General features: G+C 40.5%; 1 protein-coding gene across 6 annotated transcripts in view; it reads right to left on the reverse strand.

The window, feature by feature from the left end:
- KMT2E (lysine methyltransferase 2E (inactive)) overlaps positions 1-19,890 on the reverse strand; it is a 128,837-nt gene that overhangs the window by 7,268 nt on the left and 101,679 nt on the right. For all 6 annotated transcript variants that reach the window (XM_067564489.1, XM_067564486.1, XM_067564488.1 and 3 more), the window contains 6 exons: positions 19,176-19,430; positions 18,806-18,950; positions 17,664-17,917; positions 16,781-16,837; positions 14,153-14,719; positions 8,465-8,763 (listed from right to left, as the gene is read on the reverse strand). In XM_067564489.1, the coding sequence (XP_067420590.1) occupies positions 8,465-8,763; positions 14,153-14,719; positions 16,781-16,837; positions 17,664-17,917; positions 18,806-18,950; positions 19,176-19,430 (1,577 nt within the window). The remainder of the gene's footprint in view (positions 1-8,464; positions 8,764-14,152; positions 14,720-16,780; positions 16,838-17,663; positions 17,918-18,805; positions 18,951-19,175; positions 19,431-19,890) is intronic.

Raw genomic sequence — 19,890 nt, forward strand, 5'->3', positions numbered from 1 at the left:
TAGGGAGGTAAGTACTTCCGGAGGAATCGTAAGTATTCTGTCCAGGTGGTGCCTGACTAAAGAGTACACCGATGCCAACCACATCTTGAGAGGTCATAGGTACAGGCCGCCATATGGCCTGGGAGGCTGAGGCATACCCTCACCGTCGTGAGGGGGTGGGTCAAAATGCAAGCTATAATGGCTGTCGTTGCCAGGAACCTCTCTTTTGGAAGGAATGCTCTGGTCGAATCCAACATTGCCTCCACAAACTCTATCTTCTGCACGGGGACTAATTTAGATTTTTGCTCGTTTATTAGGAGGCCTAGCGCCTGGCAAATGTTCTGGGTAATCACGATGGTGTCCTGAACTTGAGACCATGACCTGCCCCCTTGAGCCAATCATCCAGATAAGGAAACACCTGCACTTCCCTCCTCCTGAGGTAGGCCACTACTTCTGACATGCACTTGATGAAGACCCTTGGTGCCGTTGAGAGAAAGGGAGCACCATGAATTGGTAATGGCGATCTCTTACCATAAACCTCAGGAATCTCCTGTGACCAGGGAAGATTGCAATGTGAAAATATGCGTCCCTTAAATCGAGAGCAGCGTACCAGTTGCCCGGATCCAGAGAGAGAATGATGGTGGCTAGGGAAACCATACAAAACTGTAGCTTTCTGAGGTACTTGTTGAGGCACCTTAAGTCCAGGATGGGCCTCAGTCCTCCCTTTGCTTTTGGAATCAAGAAGTAACAGGAATAAAAACCTCGACCCTCTAGGTCCCGGGAACCTCTTCCACTGCATCCACATGCAATAGTGCTTGGACCTCCTGATTGAGGAGTTGGTCGTGAGAGGGGTTCCTGAAGACGGATGGGGAGGGAGGGTGGGAAGGCAGGAGTGAAGCAAACTGGAATGTATAACCAATAGCCACCGTGCTGAGCACCCATCATTCAGAAGTCACGGTAACCCAGGCTGAGAGAGAACGGGCTAGGCGAGATGAAAACGAAGGGGAGGTTGGATCCATGGGCAGAACTGGAAGGTCATTCTCGGGCGCACCTTCAAAAGGCCTGCTTTCCATCCCAATTATGGCGGCTAGAGCTTGGCTGAGGGCTGGTGGATGATGAGCGGCCCTGGTGCCTTTTGTATCCTTTATTCTTCCTCTTGTAGGAGTCCCTACGGGAATGATCCCCAAACCGCTGCTGGTGCTGGGGGGGCTTGAAGTGCCTCCTAGATGAAGACAAGGTATACAGGCCAAGGGACTGCAGAGTCGCGCTCTAGTCCTTCATGCCATGCAGCCTAGAATCCGTCTGCTTGGCGAAGAGGGCCATGCCATCAAAGGGGAGGTCCTGATCAATTGTTTGAGGATTACAGCCATGAAGCCCATCTCATGGATACCGCTGAGGCCACTGTCCTGGCTTCAGAGTCCGCTGCATCAGAAACTGCTTGCAGGGACGCCTTGGCAACCGCTCTCCCTTCTTCCAAGATGGCCTCAAACTCCTGTTTAGAGGAGGGGGACAATGAGTCCGCAAACTTTTCTAGCAACTGCCAGATATTGAAATGATATCTCCCCAGAAATGCCCATTGGTTTACCACTTATAGCTGTAGGCTAGCCTCGGAATAAACTTTGACCGAAAAAGTCCAGTCTTTTCGCCTCTTTATTCTTGGGGGTTGAGCTCACTTTCCCTGTCTGTTCCTTTCATTGGCGGCGGTGACCACCAGGGATCCTGATGCTGGGTCGGTGTAAATGTATTCAAACCCTTTTGCCAGTATGTAATGTTTCCTCTCTACCCTCTTTGATGTGGGGGGGCAAGGAGGCAGGGGTTTGCCATACTGGTTTGGACAATTTAACCACCTCTTCATAGACTGGGAGGGCCACTGTATGTGAGCTACTGAGGTCAGTACCCCAAAAAGCTCATCCACTGGTTTATCCAATTCCTTTATTTTGAGACCCAGGTTGGAGGCGATCCTTTTCAGTAGATCTTGGTGCGCCCTGAAATCATCCAGTGGCACTCCCAAAGACAGTCCTGCAACTGCTTTATATGGCGATGACAAGGAAGAGGCTGGTCGCTGTGGTGGAGGAGGGGCTTCTGCTCTGGGTGAGATGTTTCCCTGTATGCTTGAGGTGCAAGAACCTCCACAATCGGAATCCATGTCCAAGTACAGTGCCAAACTCTGAGGGATGGAGTGTGGTACTGAAGTACCTCTCACCAAACTGGCCTGCGGAATCCCAGAGGGAAACCCCCACCATCAGGGCCACGGTCTGAGCCATTGACATTGCGGCCACACCCCCACTGGCAGCACTGTAGGGAAGCTGGGCATCAGGGCCGGGGCTTGCCTCATATAAACAACCTCCTCGCTGTGTGAGGATGAGGCGCTGCTGTCTGACAGCCAGGGCAGTGCCAACTCCGAATATCTCATGGTGTTGTATGGAGCATGTCGATGCACCAGCGAGCGGCATGGAGATTCCAAATGATGGGTGCAATAGGACTGACTCTTGTCCTTTGGCTTCTTGTACAGACTAGGCGAGCGGGGTCGGGGTGCCGGTGAAATGTGCTGCGAGTCTGGCGACCTGTGTCACCTCAAGAGTCCTTAGTGGTGCTCTGTCTGGTGTCGGTCATCCAGAGACCGGCGGCAGGAGCCCGGTCTGGCACTGTCCTGACTCGGAGAGCGCGATCTCAACTCTGGGGACTACCTGTGCACTGGTGAACAGTGACTCAGTGAAAGGGACTGCCGAGCAGAATTGTGAGGTGGCTTGCCCTACAACAGGTTGCCCGCCTGTCCCAGTGCTGAATCTCAGTGCAGTGGCCTGCTGTCCCTGATCATTGGCGGCACAGGCAATGCCAGAAGATCCTTCATTGTCTGAAAGGCCTCTGGAGTCGATGGCACCACCAGGTGGTGAGGGCCCCAGTGCCGGGGTCGACACTTGCAGTGGTGAGGGACCCGCCTTAGATGGGGAAGACTGGCAGCTCGATGCAGGTTTCACCAGGTCCCCCTTGGTCTTCTCTGCTGGCGTGTGCCCCCGCTCCGTATGAGTCTTCTTTGGTACTGGGGAGAGTGATAGGTGCCAAGAGGAGAAAGAGGACGCCGGAGGGGCATTGTGCACCGAAGTCGTTGTGCTTGGCGCCAAGTCTGATCTGCTGGGCTCTGACACCAGTCTAAGTGTCGATTCCATCAGGATGGCCCAGAGACGAATATCTTGGTCTTTCTTAGTCCATGGACAAAAGCTTTTACAGATTTTGCAGCTCTCACGGCCGTGTGCTTTCCCCAGACACTTTAGGCAACTGTGATGAGGGTCGCTCCTCGGCATAGCCTTCTTACACAAAGCGCAGGTTTAAATCCTGGAGAACAAGGCATGCCCCAACACTGAGACGCTACCGTCTAAAGAACTAGAACTATAACAAAACGATTAATTATGTACACTAGAACAATGAACAAACAACTAGGTTTAGCGAAAGAACTTGTGAAGGCAAGAGAGGTTCCAGCACTGTCACTGGTGACAAGAAGGAACTGAGAGGGAGCGGGAACCAGCAGCGCCTATCTGTGTGCCACTGCGGGGGGCACTAGAGCCGGCTTGTATGGGTACCACTAGGGGAAAAGTTTTCCGGCACCGGTGCAGGTACACATAGACTCCTAAATTGGGAATGGACATGAGCAAGCATTCGAAGAAGAATATTAAGCTATATAATTGCTTAAATAAATGTACATAATTATAGTGTAACCCTCCCACGCAGCAAAAAGATGTACCAAATCTAGTGTAAAGGATCTGTTTCGTTGTAAACCCACATATTTTAATGGTTATATAAACCAATGAGAAAGGTACCTTTCTTTAGAAAGTAACTGAAGTACAAATGGAAAAATTGATTAGAATTGATGATTAAAATCAAGACTTTCCACTTGGTGATTTAAATAGCCCAGATTCAAATCAATCCTGGCTTTGATCCTGAAAGATACATATTCACTATAAGCAGGTCCTATGCTTGGCCAAGTTTACAGGCTCCCTCCTTTTTGGAGAAAATCTGTGTAAGGTGTTAGCTGAGAATGCAGCAAAATCCACTCTTCTCACTTCCCCACTAAGGGCCCTCTGGGGAGAATACAGACTGTCCCTCAGACAGAGGCACTCCTTTTCCTCCTCATCCACACAGAGGTACCAGCAAATGGACAGCAGATTCCCAAATAGAAACAGTGGACTCAAAGTCCAGAGGGACTTCAGCCCCCCCAAATTCCACTTTCTGACAAAGATCACATAGGCCTCCATCCAGAGCTCAAGCTACGGGGCAGGCTAGCTCATTTCCTAGAAGAATGGTTTTCATCGATCACAGGACAAATGGGTCAGGGAAATAATGAGCCAAGATACTCCCTCAAGCTAAGGGCTCTCCCTCATCCATTCTTCATCCAGTCAACCAGCTCCAATGAGCACGTAAAACGCAATCTGATCCAGAACAAAATATCTCATCTTGTGCATATGAAAGTGATAGAAAGTGTTCCCATAAAAGAAAGGTGCTCTGGGTTTCTTACCCCATCTTTGTCGTTGTATAGAACTGCATGGCAGGTATCAAAGTTATTCTCAATCTCTAAAGGTTCAACAAGTGGGTAAGAAAATGAAGTTTTGGATGGAGATCTCTCCCTCTCCTAAGGGAATTCTTAACTTTAGTAGGTCTAGCAGAAGCATATCTCCATACCCCATTCACCTATGGCAGGAACATCATTGGTACCAAATGCTCACCTTCAGCCTTTCCGCAGACCAAAATAACAGCCAGATATTGGTGATAACAGGCAGACTCAGGTTGCAGGGAACTCACCTGTACCCCTTGCTGGACAACATCCTCACCAGAGCTCCAGTACAGTAAGCAGTGCTTAGGGCCACAACTTGGACACTAAATCTTCTCCAGGCCCATGGCTTCATCATCGGCTGAGAAAAGTTCTCTGGTTCCATCCAGGAATTTATTTTCTTGCTCTAGAGCTGCAGCTACTATGCCTCCAACTCCTAGGACTTCTGATGTCACGGATAGGGATCATTCCATGGGCACAATCATGCATCAGAAGTCTTTAAGCTTTCATTCTAAAGGTGTAGGACCACTCCCCAGAACACGAGAGATCATGTACAGGTTCTGACACAGATCATCTCCTTACAACGGTGGTCAGACCAAAGCCATGTCTGCAAAGGCATGCCCACCTGCCTTCCAGATCCTTTAGTCTTTGCAACTGACGCTAGCCTGGAGGGTTGGGGAGCTCACTTAGAGACCCAAACAGCCCAGGGAATCTGCAGCAAGGAGGAGGAAATGGCTCACAGCATAAACCTCCTAGAGCTGAGAGCTACACTAAGGTTCCAACTCAACCTGAGGGTAAACCACATCCTGGTTCAATCAGACAATACTACCACAGTCACATATTTAAACAACCACAGGGAAACAACACATGAAAACAATGGAAATAATGAGGTGGGTAGAAAAGTTCCTTTTGCCCCCCTCAGAGCACTCTACATCAAAGGGAACCTGATCCAACAGGCAGACTGGGTCAGCAGGCGCAAGGTCAACAACTCCAATGGGTCAGCAACAGGGTCAACAACTCCTGATTCAGGAGGTTTCCAATCTTATTGTTCAGAAGTTCAGCCTCCCTTCAACCAAGCTATTCATGGATCATACAAACACAAAGAGGCCAAAATACTTCACAGAGGAGGCAGATCCCTAGGAACAGCTGTTGTATTGCATAGCTGGCTGCAGGGCCCATTCTGTGCATTTCCACCTTTTCCATTACTGGGGGAATTGGTTCAGAAAATAAAATGAGAACACTTGATGATAATACTGATAACTCCTTTTTGGCCAAGGAGACTTTGCTTCTTAGACCTGATACATCTGACATTGGAGCCCCAACTCCAGCTTCCACATAGAATGGACATCCTTTCAGAAGATCCTATTCTTCACCTGGACCCAAAATAGCTTCAACTAACAGCCTAAATACTGAAAGATCTGTCCTCCAGAGTAATTCAGATATTCTTCCTCTAACAGAGTATAAATGCTAAAAGTGTACTTCTCTAGTTTGTTCAGATTCAACAACATTGCCAAGAGATCAGTGCAAATCCCAGAACTCCAGGAATTCTAACTGTTCTGGACTTCCTACAAGAAGCATAGACCAAGACCTTCAGCCCAGTACCACTGTGCCTTAGACGTCTGCTCTTTGCAGTGCACTATTTGCAGGATCTTCAGATTCCCTGGCAGATTGAGCAATCTGATTAGCCAGACCAATGGTCAGGCCATTCTTCCGAAAACAGGACCTTTCACTAGTTCTGAGAGCCCTGACAAGTCATCTTTTTGAGCGTCTGATGTCAGAATCGGCCTTTTATTTGGCCATTACAACTTGTTTCTTAGTAGCTGTCACATCTGCCAGGCAAATGTCGGAACTGCCACCTCTATGCAGGAGCCTTACTGCATGTTACATGAGGACAAGGTGGTGTTCAGGATCCCTTTTTCTCCTAAGGTAAATTCCTCCTTCTGTGTTTCCCAAGAGGTTGTACTTTTTTCATTGTGTCCAAAACCACAACATCCAAATGAAAAGATGTGGTACACCGTAGATGTCAGAAGAGTGTTAAAAATCTCAAGCATAAAAAAACTCCGCAAGAAGATCAGGCTCCCTATTGTGCCATTCCACCCAAAATGCCAGAGACTCAGAGCTTTCAAGTCCTTCATCGTTAGGTGGCTGAGACTATGTATTGCGGAAGCCTACACATCAGAGATTTCTGTCCCAGAAGGGATCAAGGCAAATGTGGAAATTTCCAAAGCAGCCATGTGGTTTATAGTGAACTGCTTCATTAACCAAGCATTACGAGATGGACCTTCTATCTTCTGCAGAGGCCTCTTTTGGCAGGAAGGTGCTGCATGCAGTGACCCAGAAATCATAGACTTTTGAGCAAGCTCACAAAAAGGATGGTACTTCTTTCCTACCCAACTTTTGTTTCATAACCTTCCCTACATCTGTTCACTGTTTGCTACTTTCCAGATCTCCAGAATTGTGGGAGATGCTAGGCTGCAGAACGGAAAATTCCTTATAAATAATTTCCTTTCTGCTAGAAATTTCCTTTCTCCCATTATTCTACCCACCCTGGATGGTTCAGGAGTCAAGTGGAATCGTTACAATATGACCATTTTCCAAGGTCTAATGTACATAGCTATTTTGTTACTTCTGAAATATTTATTAATGATGTTATGCAAGTTTTTTAGCTTGGGAATAACTCATCCAGCAGCAAGCAGGAACAGAGGAGGCAGGGCCAGACTCTGCAGTGCCAAAATATTGATCCACCTCCAAGAGCTCCACCCCAGAATTGTGGGAGATGCTGCTAGCAGAAAGGAAATTATTGGTAAGGAATTTTCCATTCTCCCCCCTATCTTCTGTGTTGCTGGTTGATTTCTTTACTTCTGCTGTTCTTCAGCTACCTCCCTTTACATCCTACACTAATTACTAAATTACTAAATACACTAATTTCTGCATGATTCCTCACTACAAAGTTAATTTTTTTTTAAAAGTATTCCTTTAAAGACCTCCCAAAACTTTTGTGAAGTCCAGCTGTGCTCAACAGGCACAACCTAAGTACCATCTGAGCAGAGGTGGGTCTTCTTGCTCAGCTTCTCAACTCATGGTTGCATGAGGCTCTGGGGGGACTTCTCAACAGTAGGGAAACATGAGAAAAGTTTTCCATTTTAGCTAACATCATATCACCTCTACCTGTGCTAGCAACGCTGGGAACCCTAATGTATATGGTATGCTGCAAAAAATGCTCTGTCCAAAAAATGAAATTAAAAAATACTCTATCTAGGTAGGCCAAAGTTACAATCTTGACCTTGACAGCTTTCTTCCTGCCATCCTATCTATCTATGATTTTATAATCCACAGAAACAAGTAGTATTGATTTGTTTTACCCAAGCTAAAATATGACCATTTACTAACAGATCTCCTCACCATACTACAAGCTGCTGAATATTCCAAGTGTAAACTTTCAGTGACAGAAGCAAATGTGTATATCTATTCCAATCACTTCCCTAAAGAATCCAGTCTCTGATTGTGAGGAAAACAGAATTAAAACGTTTATTCACTCATTTGAAAGCAAGGCTTCTGGCCAAAACTTATTTTTTGTGAAGTAAATGTAGCTTAAGTATTCTGTTCAAACATGTATAATTTACGAATTTATAAATGGTATTCCATTGCTTTTGATTCCAAGTCAGCCTGCTGTAGCACACTAAGAAAGTATAAAATATCAAAATACAAGTCTGACAAAGTTAGATTCTATAAAACACTGCCATATGTGTTAATAAAATGAACTGATACTATCAGGAATTCATGACACTTAAAATTTTACATAATGCAGATGTAATATTTTCTAGACACTCTGCTACATTTTCACTCTAAATTTACAAATTTAGAGTGAAAATGCTTCTTTCATTGTCTATTTGGCTAAACAAACACATTTTCTGAACTTGCAAACTGTATTAAATGGCTTACCATTGAACTTCTGGTTCATTCTTCTCACTGGAAGAAGCTTCTTTAGTTGAACAGTTGTTGCCAGTTTCTTCTGGAGTTGTATTATAAACAGTAGCTGGCAATGGTAAAGATAGGTTAGCAGTGTTTTCAATTGGCTCCCCATTTTCACCACTGTTATACCCATCATTAGCACCGTTGTTACTGCTTATACTTCCTCCACCAGCAGCATGAGGAGATACCGTAACCAGAGAAAAGCTCTCTGTCTTGGAACCACTTTTTCTAGCTTCTCGTTGTCTCTTTCGGTATTCTAATAACGACACCTAGGGAAAAAACATAAGAGGAAAAGTTGACTCATTTTTCATTATGAACAGTTAAACTTCTGATTTCTGATAAATTAAAATAAATTCTACAGAGCAATTCTCTTTAAATAACTTCAAATGGAAATACCACTTGCATGGTCTCTAAAACTTAAGAAGAGTAAGTTAGTAGGGCTAATGATGTACCTGTCTGAAGATTTACAGAATTTTTTACTTTAGTTTCTGGTGAATAGAAATAGAAGACGTACAGGGAGAGATCTCTGCCAGGGAGAGGAAGTGTGTATTTCTTACCCTAGGAAAAGGTGGAGAATGGATCTGGGGCAGCAAGTGTGGGAAGGTCCTTCTATTGAAGCTGTACTGTTGGGGACTGCATTGTAAATACTGGGGACTCCAAGAATGCAATTTCCTGGGAGTTCCAGCATATCTAAATTGCTAGCTACCATGTGATAATGGTGGCCATTTTAAGCTATTTTATTTTCTTCTTTTTTCCACTTATGCATTTGCATTAAGAAAACCCACCATGCTGCTGGTTTATTCTCATCTACAAATCAAAGATTTGCAACACCCGTATTTGATTTCTATAATGTTTTCTTTTAAATAATGACTATGAATTATTTCCAATTCATGCATTTCGTTTTCAATTAACCCTTTATTGTATTTTAATAAAGGTAAAGACTCAGCATACATTGATACAAGATTATTTGTCAAAACTGGTTTTATTTCATTACTGAAGAACATGATGAAATTTAAGTAAGAAAATAGAATAAGAGTTTTTATATAAAAGTGCAACTTTTTAAAGTCTCCTTAAAATATAATAGAAACAAATGATGTTTTAAACAGACTGCTTTTGATGCTTCCTAGTCTCAAAGAGAAAAGCCTGTGCAAAGCTGCTTCTAGTGTGCACTTTTGGTTTTGAAACAAAAAGCAGAAATATTGACATTAAGGTCTGGACAGTATTTTTATTCATTAAAAAATTAGCTGTGTGTGCAATTTAGTTTTAACCCCTTTATGCTTTCATGTCTATTACTGATAATCTGCTTTGAGCCTTATTATTATAGAACCCAAACCCAGGGAGCACAAGTGCCACAATAGAAAAAGCATGAGATATTGGGGCAAATTCTCAGCTGGTATAAACTGGTACAGTGCTACTAAAAATTACGGAAGCTACAAACATTTATAATTGTTGAGATTCTGACCAACTGCATATAATAGTACAGCAAGTAGTGCTCTATAAATACCATAGCCAAGATTTTATAAAAATAGAAGCTGAAAATTAGTATACTGAATCCACATTTGGGCACATGACTGATTTTTTAAAATGCTGAGTACCAAAAACTCCCACTTAAGTCATTATGTGAGAAGAGGAAGGAGTTGAACTATGGATATCTCCATTAGGTCTGACAACTAGAATTAGTGTTGCTGTATCTTTTTTCATATGTTTACTGTTTTGTAAATTAAGAGAAATGGTGGGAATAATTATAGAAAAGACTGTGACCAGTGGTGTGATAAGGCACCCATCCAAGGGAATTAAGGTCATTTTATTTTGAAAAAGTTGGATAGTCCCCAGCATTTAGTTGGCTTGCAAACCATTCTACGGGTGAAGGCCTGGCACTTTTGATATTAGAAGAGACATGAAGACTGAGGACCCAAACACCTATCTGGTTTATTGATTGCTGACCAAGTCCCCTCTAATGTTTCTAAATCACTTGATTTGAAGAATTTACATGGAGAGTTGAGATTAGAAAAGATTCGGCCCAATCCAGGAAATGACTGACATGGATGATAGATCTTCTGATCTCTCTCTATTAATTGGTGTAAGATACTGCAGTCATGTCGGTCAACATATCACAACATGGGAGTTCAAGACTTCCTGTTGAAAGGTCAAGAGACTAGACTGCCTTCAATTCTAGAAAATATATGTTTAGTGTCAACTTCAACACCAGTCGAATGTCAACTCACAGACTAGAAGACTTGCATGAATTGTGAGGACTCTTTTCTAGAGAGGATGACTGAACACACTGCACTTCTGACATCATAACTAGTGAGATTACAGAATCTGCACTTTACTGTTCACAGAGTGGGATATTCTTGTATTCCTTGGGCAATAGTCTCTGAATCATCCTCAGGTGTAGATGAGACCATGCCTACACAAAACACTAAGTTCCAACTAATGGAAACAGAGCCTAATCATGGTAGATATAGAAGGAGATCTTGATAAAAGATCTTTCCTCGCTGGTACGTCTCTCCATGTGCATCTCAACTCAAGCTTGTCTACATATGAGTTATTCTGGAGTAATTCCATATGTGGCACTTTTATTCCAAAGTAAGTGTCCATACATAGTGTTTTATTTCAGAACAGCTATTCCATTTTATATTCAAACTCTACCTTATTCCATAATAAGTTTCATGTGCAGACAAGCTCTCAGACCTCTGAATTCATGAGCATCTTCAGAGTAGATAACTGCTTTGCTGAACAAAGTCTGGATTAACATATCACCTAGGCAAGAGTACATGTAAGCCTGGAGCCCTTAAGATTGGCTACTATCATTAACAGAATGTTTGTGAAAGCTCTGGGTGCAGATGGAAGACCGAAAGAGGTCCTGTATTGATAGCATTCTTGACCATAGGTGAATCTGAGGAAACAGCTATCACATTCTGGAATGATATGTGAAATTACACTCTTGCTTGATATATGGAGGGTTCAGTGTTGGGGTGCTAGAATCAGATTCACAAGGCTACAGTTCAATTCCATGCTCCACCACAGACTTTCTGTATTACTGCAGGCAAGTCACTTAGTCACTTAATCAAATATTAAATAAATGAAGTATGAAAACGAGAGACTGGGTGAAATTACTTTGGAAAGCAAATCAACTTTGGAGAATATCATTGCTGCACCATCTACAGGACCCCCTCTGGCTGTGGTGGGATTGTGCCATATGGGGAGAAAATACTAAAACAAGATGAGTAGAGACCATTCCTGTTATCATGCAGAGGATGCGGATGACCTCAAACCTCTCTACTCCATAATCTGTTTCTTCAAAACTTGAATCATGTCTGTTTAAAGGACAGCTTGAAGCAAAATGAGAATCTGAATTCCCTTTAGTTGTTTTATAGGAGTGTGGCGATCAGCGAGGGAGTCAGACAGGGCAAGACAAGCCATCTCGTTCATTTTATTTGATTACTTAGATTTTTTCCCCCCATATAGGTGTTAGAGAACCTGTACATTTAGAATAGACATTTGCAGTTCAAGAACGTAGCTAAATATTGCATTTGGTCCAGGATTTTGCAACAAAATGCACTCAATCTACAGAAACAGTGGCCATTAAGGATTTTCTTGTTCTAGACTGGTGCTTTCCGTTATTTGGAGGTCATCGTACCAAATCATGAAGTACACAGTGAATAAAACCACTGTAAACTGGCTGCTTTAAGACTTGACATCTTGTCTTAGTTTCTTTAAATTTTCCTTTGGGAAAATTTCCATCAGAAGGGATAAACCATGAATTTCACTAATGCCACCCTACTGTGTAACTATCCTTGAGATCCTGCACTTGGTAAAATTTTGGAGTTTGCACATTAAGCCTCTTGCCCAATCTTTAAACTCTTAGCCTGCCACAATAATATTAAACAACTACACACCTATAACTAATTTGATCCTAGAAGGAACGTACTTAACTTGACTCCTATTAGTATCCTTCTACAAAATACATCTTACATGCCTTAAGTTCAGTTTAGGTAATGACTTTTCTCCTCATGGTTTTAAACTTATTGAACAGGAAAAGATTTTCCTGCAATTTTCTCTCAGGATGCTCTCTCTCAGTTTTTAAGAATTCCTCTCTTTCTTGATACAGGAGGAAGAATAAAGAAATCTGAGATTTATTTTTGTGCTCTTTGGACTTTAGACCTCCTTTGATTTCTTAGCTTTTGGGGGAACAGTGGTGGGTGGAGAAAGGAGGGTTGCAACTTTGTCTGCTTTTTTGTGAAATTTTTCTTGAATATATTTTCTCTCTCATCAGGACATGATTAACTGGTATTGTAGACATAAACCCTACACTATAATACTTTTGAGAGCATTCCTCATCAGTGAAAGGGGTAGGAAATCAGCATGCTTTTTTCAAGTTATTAACACTCATTTTTGGATGGAACAGAGAAATCTCTTTGTTGCCTAACTGACTACGCCTGGATTTGAAGACAATGAGGCTCACTTAAGCATCAGAGGAGGATGAATGACAGAGTAGTTGTAGGAGTTTATAGCTATTTGGCTTCAGCTGAGATCAAGTTCCTTCCCTTCATCTTCAAGAAGCCTTGAAAGGAAGAAGGGCTGCAGTGACATGACTGGGAACAATCATGCCTATCAGTATCAGAGTCCCTTTCCCAAGCAGAATGAGAACACAGCTCGCCTTCAGTATCTAGCTGCAGATGTACCTCGCAATCTGAGCACAGCCTGGACTTGGATTTCCTTTTCCTGAGCTGGTTTGCCATCTTGGAGAGGGGTAAAAGAAGAGGAACAGAGAAAAGGAAAAAAACCCTGTTCATTACTGCCACAAAACGTTTGAAAAAAGGAGGAGGAAATCTAGAACTGCTACTATTAGGTGCAGAACTTCTGGCAGGGTGCCAGCTGAGACAGGCCATCATCCAGTGTTCCTGTTCCCCATTCTATAAGGAGACAGAAGGGGTATAAACTCAACACAGTCACATGTAGTGAAGACGTTATGCAGGAGAATTTTCAGTGCTGGTAATGACTGACAGTTACAAATGGGCCTATAGCCATACATAGCCTAAATATACTGTAACTTTTATTTAAATATTCTTTATAATTTAAAGGAGTAGTGTTAGTTAATGTTGTCAATTTAAAATTTGGCTCAAAAGCTGAATTTTCTAAAAGTACACTTTTATAACACCTAAAACCAAGAGAAAGGTTTCCTTGAATTCAAGAGTCCCCTCTTTAATTGGATGTAATTGGAGCACTAAAAACCTTAAAGTAAAAATGATTGGTGTCAGTTGATTTTCATTGTCCAAGCTGAGAACCAACAGGTTAAGTAACGAAATGTAAACTGGATTTTTAATAGTCTGTTCTAATAAACTCGTACTGTGGTTGGTTGGTTTGTCTGCAACATATGATTTTTAAGCTGACAGTGTCCCCTCAACTAGAGTATTCTGATATTTTGGAACAAACAAGTATATTGATTTTCAGGTCTGAAAATCAGAGTTTTTCTTTTTAAAAAGGGTAGCTGTAATCAAATTAATATCTATAATCAAAATAATATCTGCACTGTAATACCTGTAAAAATTGATCTATAATAAATTGGTTTTTATTAATATGGTTATTCTCATAACAGTTATGCATATACTTGGCTATATAAAATAAATCATGAATGATGCTTAAAGTTGTAACCTTTTTCTTTTGTGGAGGATTCTGGGGTGTGCAATTTCCATCCATCAAGATGTCGTTATTGACAGTCCTTCCAAAGCCAGATGCAATTCCATCTTCTGAAGTACAAAAGACAGATGCTTCCATAAACATGCCTCTTGCATCATCTTGAATTAGGCACTTTGACTCACTTATTCTGAATCCACCTCCTACTTCCAACTGATGTGAAGGTGTCAAGTCCCTCAAATTAGAATTCATTGAAAAATTTATACCTGTCCTGTCGGGGCTTTTTACCCATGTAGAATAAATTGTGCCCCGTCCACAGTGAGCAGTTTCTAGTTGGCTGTTAGAATCAGTCCTATCATGTGAGGAGGCTTCCAAGTTTTTATGCAGTGTACTTTGCTCAATTACTTCGAGTCCCAACTGGAGGTCTGATACAGATTCCTTTTCTCCAGTGCACTGCCTGGTGACATCGGTCCTATTCCTTGGACTAGAATATCCAATAGTCTTTATTTCTTGCAGGCCCATTTCTGTCAGACTGGAATTTCTGAAAGAATTCAGTGCTAAAATTGTGGATGATCTGTCATATCCCTGAAGAAAAAGAGTATATAGCACATGTTGACTATTTTTTCACAATATAACTTTTCCTCTTATACTACTACATGTAACATAATTGAAGCTTCATTAGTAACTGCATCCTTAAAGCAAAATTAAATATCTGTTAGTTATGGAAACAAATGTTTCTTATCAGAATTAGACCACATACTCTCAGGGGGCACATTTTGTATGAAGTTCGAAATTATGCCCCCCCCCCCCCCCTTTTTTTTTTTTTTTTTTTAAACAAACACCTTCCTTATTGCCACCTTAACACACGCATATTTTAGGGAGAGAAGGAAACAAGATTTCATGGACCGAGCAACTTAAAAAAAATAAACATTTATCATGTTTCTTCTTTTGGTACGTATGGTGAGAGATTAAAATGTTTTATCAAATGCATATTTCGGAATTGGTTTGCAATGTCAAAATACTGGTATTAAATTTTATATGTCTGCTTTTATGATAGAAAGCTCAACAGAAGAAGGGTTCCTGGTCCTAAAGAACTAAAATCACATATGGCAGGCTCCTTTCCAAATAGTGCTTCACCTAACAAGTGTAAGAGGGATTCCCTACTACCACTGACATTCTAAATGTCGTCAGGAGAGAAATGCCTTGCTTTTCTAGGCATCATAGAAGGCTAGTACCACATAAAACTTTGTGCTCAAAATGTTCTCTTTCCTATGCAAATTCCTAGAAGCCTTAAGTCATAGAAAAGTTTATGCACTTAAAGTTTTCCACACAAATATTCAAGATGCTGACACTGTTTACATGATAATAGAACCCACTTCCTTGGACACCTGTCTTTTTTTTTTTTTTTTTTAAACCCAACCTGGTTTTAACTTTCTATAAATTTCTAGGTTTTTTTTTTTTAAAAAAGTTCCCAAAAAACTTCATTAATGTAAATATAAGTCAGACAACATGATACAACCTTACGTAAAAACTAGCTACATAATTAAAATTATACAAGCCCAGTGTCTAAAAATAAGCAGTTTAACTCATTTAAACAAGGACTCTATTTTTTTTTTATAGTTCATACATTCAATTGACATGAAAATTCAACAACCATGTTAATTCTAACCTCGAAGATGTACTTAACATATATCAGTGACTAATTTTTCCCACACTTTCAGAGATAAATTTTGAATCATTCTTAAGATTCCCATTAGAATATACGAAGTGCCTAGAATATACTGCCTTTAGCTAAATATAAGAGACATAACAGTATTAGAATGTGTTGAGCATTTCCAGACATTTCAGTGCTTAGGGTTTTGGAATTTTTTAATAGTAACACTGCAGTTAATTATTATGCATAAAGATGAAGTATTTCACTAATTTCAACTCTTAAATTTTGTTGCTGGGATAATCTACAGAATAATGCAGTTTATGATTGTCCATTTCTGGATAAAATTTCATTTAGGCCTTCTCAAATGTATGGATCATGTTGCCCTCTAGTGCTTGTAGTCTACAGAGGATCTAAGCCAGGGGTCCCCAACCTACGTGCTGCATCCAGCCCACCAACACATTTTGACTGGCCCGCTGAGTCCAGTGGCATTACAGTTACATGCAGCCCTTCGTAACATAATGCAGGGGTCAGCAACCTTTTACAAGTGGCATGCCAAGTCTTCATTCCCCTCTTTCCAGCCCTGCCCCTTCCCCCCACTCCTCTCCCATGTGACAAGGCCCACCATAAGAGCAAGACTTAATGATGTGGCCCCGGCAGCTGAAAGTTTGGGGACCCCTGATCTAAGCTCTAAGTAAGTGGGATAGAGAAAGAGGAGGAGAATGGAAGGGAAGTGGGAGAATATGGAATTAAAGGAAAAAGATGAAGGGGAAGCCGATGAAGAGGAAGGGGAAAGATAAATAAAGAGAACAATGGGGAATGTGCAGAAATAGACAATGTGAGTGGGAAGAAAAATTACTATACTTGACACATTTTCACCAATTTACTAATTTTTAATTTATTTACTATTAGTTTTGCAAAACAGGTAAGATATTTTTCTACAAATGAAGATGTACAGATCAGACTTTTCTACAGTTTCTTGCAAAGATTCTTACCTCCTGACTGTAAGCTCGCCTCTTAATTTCTGGGGAACTGTCAGGAGAGGAAATATTCTGCAAATAAAAAAATCAGTAAGATTCTAATAAACTGGAGTGACAAAGAGAAATGAGAATAAAACAGCTTGAGTTTCCATTCCTCAAATTAGTGTATGAAGTGCTTCTGTTTCAATTTAATGACATAAAAGCAACTCTTCAACAACTGTTGTTGACAATAATCACAATATACAAAAGTTACCAGACTGCTAATTTTATATTACAATGCAACATATAGAAAAGCACATAATCCTTCATTCTTTTCAGATTTTGTACTGTTATCAAAAACATCCTGGATATAATTTTTAGGCCCTGACTGATTTTGCAATAAAGTGGATGTGTTCAGAGAAAACCCATTGAAGTCAAGGACCTTAATGCAAGCAAGGAGCTCAATTCACCCAGGTGATTTTGATTGCTGAACCAGGATCTTGTATAGTAACTTACAGTATAGTCCTAGTGAGCCCCGCACGGCACTGGCAAAGCATGTCACAGGGGATTTATAAAGGTCTAATGTGTTGTACTCTAACTGCCTAGATCTTGCTGGCGCATTCTAAAAACACAAACTAGGTACTTTTTAGAGCATGCTGGCAGATCTACATGGGGCAGAAAGAACGCAACATTAGAGCACTTTACAAAATCACACCCCTCTGGTGCACTTTGCTGTGCCATGTAAACAAGACCTTATATTCCTTGAATAGAAACCAAGCCTGATAATCTTGATGCTTAAAGCTAGTGGCTAAGCAGTTTTAAGTGCAAACCAAGACAGTAATTATACAGATCAGAAAATGTCTTATTTATTAATACATTGGGATAAAAATATATATTCAAATTAATCTGAAAATCTCACCTCAAAGTGCATGGCATTTCCATGTATACATGGAGTCACGGGGGTAACTGGTGAATATATGGGTTTGTAACCATTCCTACAAGTTTCATCTTCTGCTTTTATCCTAGGAGGAGTAGCAAACAATGATGGGTCTGTGGCAGTGATATCAACATGAGTTGGTGTGGCATATGGAGAAGGAGTAGGTGTAGAGGTTTCTGAATAAGCAGAATCCAGCAACTGATAGAGTCTTCGTTTTTTTAGTGGTGTTGTTAGATCTATATATTAAATAGAAAAAAAAAGACTAGGAAACAATGCTTTGCTGATTTGATAGTCACTTTTCTTCATTTTGTAAAGACCCTTGGGGCATGCAATAAAGTTATAAATACAATACATTAAGTCACTGTCAGCCAGTCAAAGAAATGTCTCTCTCATGAAAAGTGTTCAACATGAAAAATCAATTATAATCCTAACCAATTATTGAAGGCTACACAGACTTAAGAACTGAAATTTTCAATGCTAACTAAAATGGAAAACATTATTAAGTACCGAAGATACAAAAACACATCAGTTATTATATCATGAAATTCTTCAGCTAAAAAATGAAAACTATCAACATGTTTATAACTTTGGATAAGAGACACTTCACAGACTTCATATGCCAAGGTTGCTTAGTTTTACCACATTCTCATTTTATATTAAATAAATAATTTTAAGACAAACTAATTTTGCTGTTAAGTTTTTGTGCAAGCAACTCTCCCATTGAAACTATTAGGAATTTTAGATATACAAGGACTGCAGGGATGGGTCTATAATCCTGAGTATATCAATATGAAACACTTCCGCTATTTTCTCTTAGTGAAACCCTTAATATTCCAAAGCATAAAGGGTATCCATTTATACGTGGCAATTACACTAGATGGAGTAACAAACTATAATATACCACAAGTTATTTTAATCTCACATTTCAAGTGTTCTAAGACAAGCACAAATAAATCTGCATAATACTCCATATTAAGGAGGATTTTCCTACACTGTCCACTAGAACATTGTTTTTATATGGGCATGTATAGTTTGAAAACCAGTCTTCCTCTGTAATTTAAAAAATATTAAGCCACTTCAAAAGATTAAGACATCTTATAATATTTAGGTGTTAAAAGCTTCACCTGATAAGGAACAGCTGTCATTCAGTAATAATGGACTTTTATTTTCACCATTGATTGCAGGACTTCTAGATCTTTCTTGACATGGAGAATTAAACCTGTCAATCACTGTTGAGTTTTCTTCTTCCAAAGCTTGCTTCAACCAGCGCTGTCATAAAAAGAAAAATCTTTCATAAATTAGATGTAATTTCATAACTAATTAAAACCAGTTCTGAACATGCTACAAATGGTAGAGCAAGTTCCAACACAGGATTCATGCTTACAAACAAGAATTGTAACTAAATGAAAAGGAAGTTGGAATAAAAAGAAAACCCACACAAACAAGCAATTTGCCTTTAGTTTCAAAGCCAGGTTATGTCTAAGGATTCATTACCTTCTTGCAAGAGCCAGTAATGTTTTCCACAGATTCTTTTCTCCTCCTTTTTTCAGAAAGGAATGGTGAAGTAAAACGAATATAGTGCTTAGGAGTAGAATATACATGTGGACTGTAAGTGAGACCTGGTAAAGAATTCAGTTGTGTAGCCAGAACTTCAGGGTCTGTAGTTATACGCAGAGGCCTTTCTGAAAGGCTGTCTATAGGCTTTCCTGTCTTCTCATTCTTCTCACTTAACCATTCACTGACCAAGTGCTAGACAAAAAGGGGAAAATGTCAATGCTTATAATTATACATAAGCAGCATTTTGCAATTTCTTACAGAATGGTTTAGCATCTTAACCCTTCTGCACTTGATAAATCATATAGGCTTTATGGCTTATACAACATATGGATATCTAGTTTTCTGGACTGTAAACTTACACATCTCTCTAACATCCCACGTACAGATCATCTTTTAATTCCTCATTGATAATTTTCTTCCCACTTCCTAAAATTCTAGCTAGCTTGTATGTTTCTTACCATCCTTGAGATGGTTATTTTTATTAGCCATATCATCACTTTATGATGGATTGTCTTTTTCACAGTGAGTATGAATGAAATTAGTTATTTACAGAAGGCTTTCTACATGTTAAAGTGCTGGGTTCAGTTTGATTTCTCAGCAGATTCTGTTAAAAGTATGTAAAGCTTCATTAATTTATCATCCAGTAAATAGG

Source organism: Emydura macquarii, unplaced genomic scaffold (assembly GCF_026122565.2).
Source record: "Emydura macquarii macquarii isolate MOO-44397 ecotype Brisbane River unplaced genomic scaffold, CSIRO-AGI_Emac_v2 contig_2636, whole genome shotgun sequence".
Classification (NCBI taxonomy): Eukaryota; Metazoa; Chordata; order Testudines; family Chelidae; genus Emydura; species Emydura macquarii.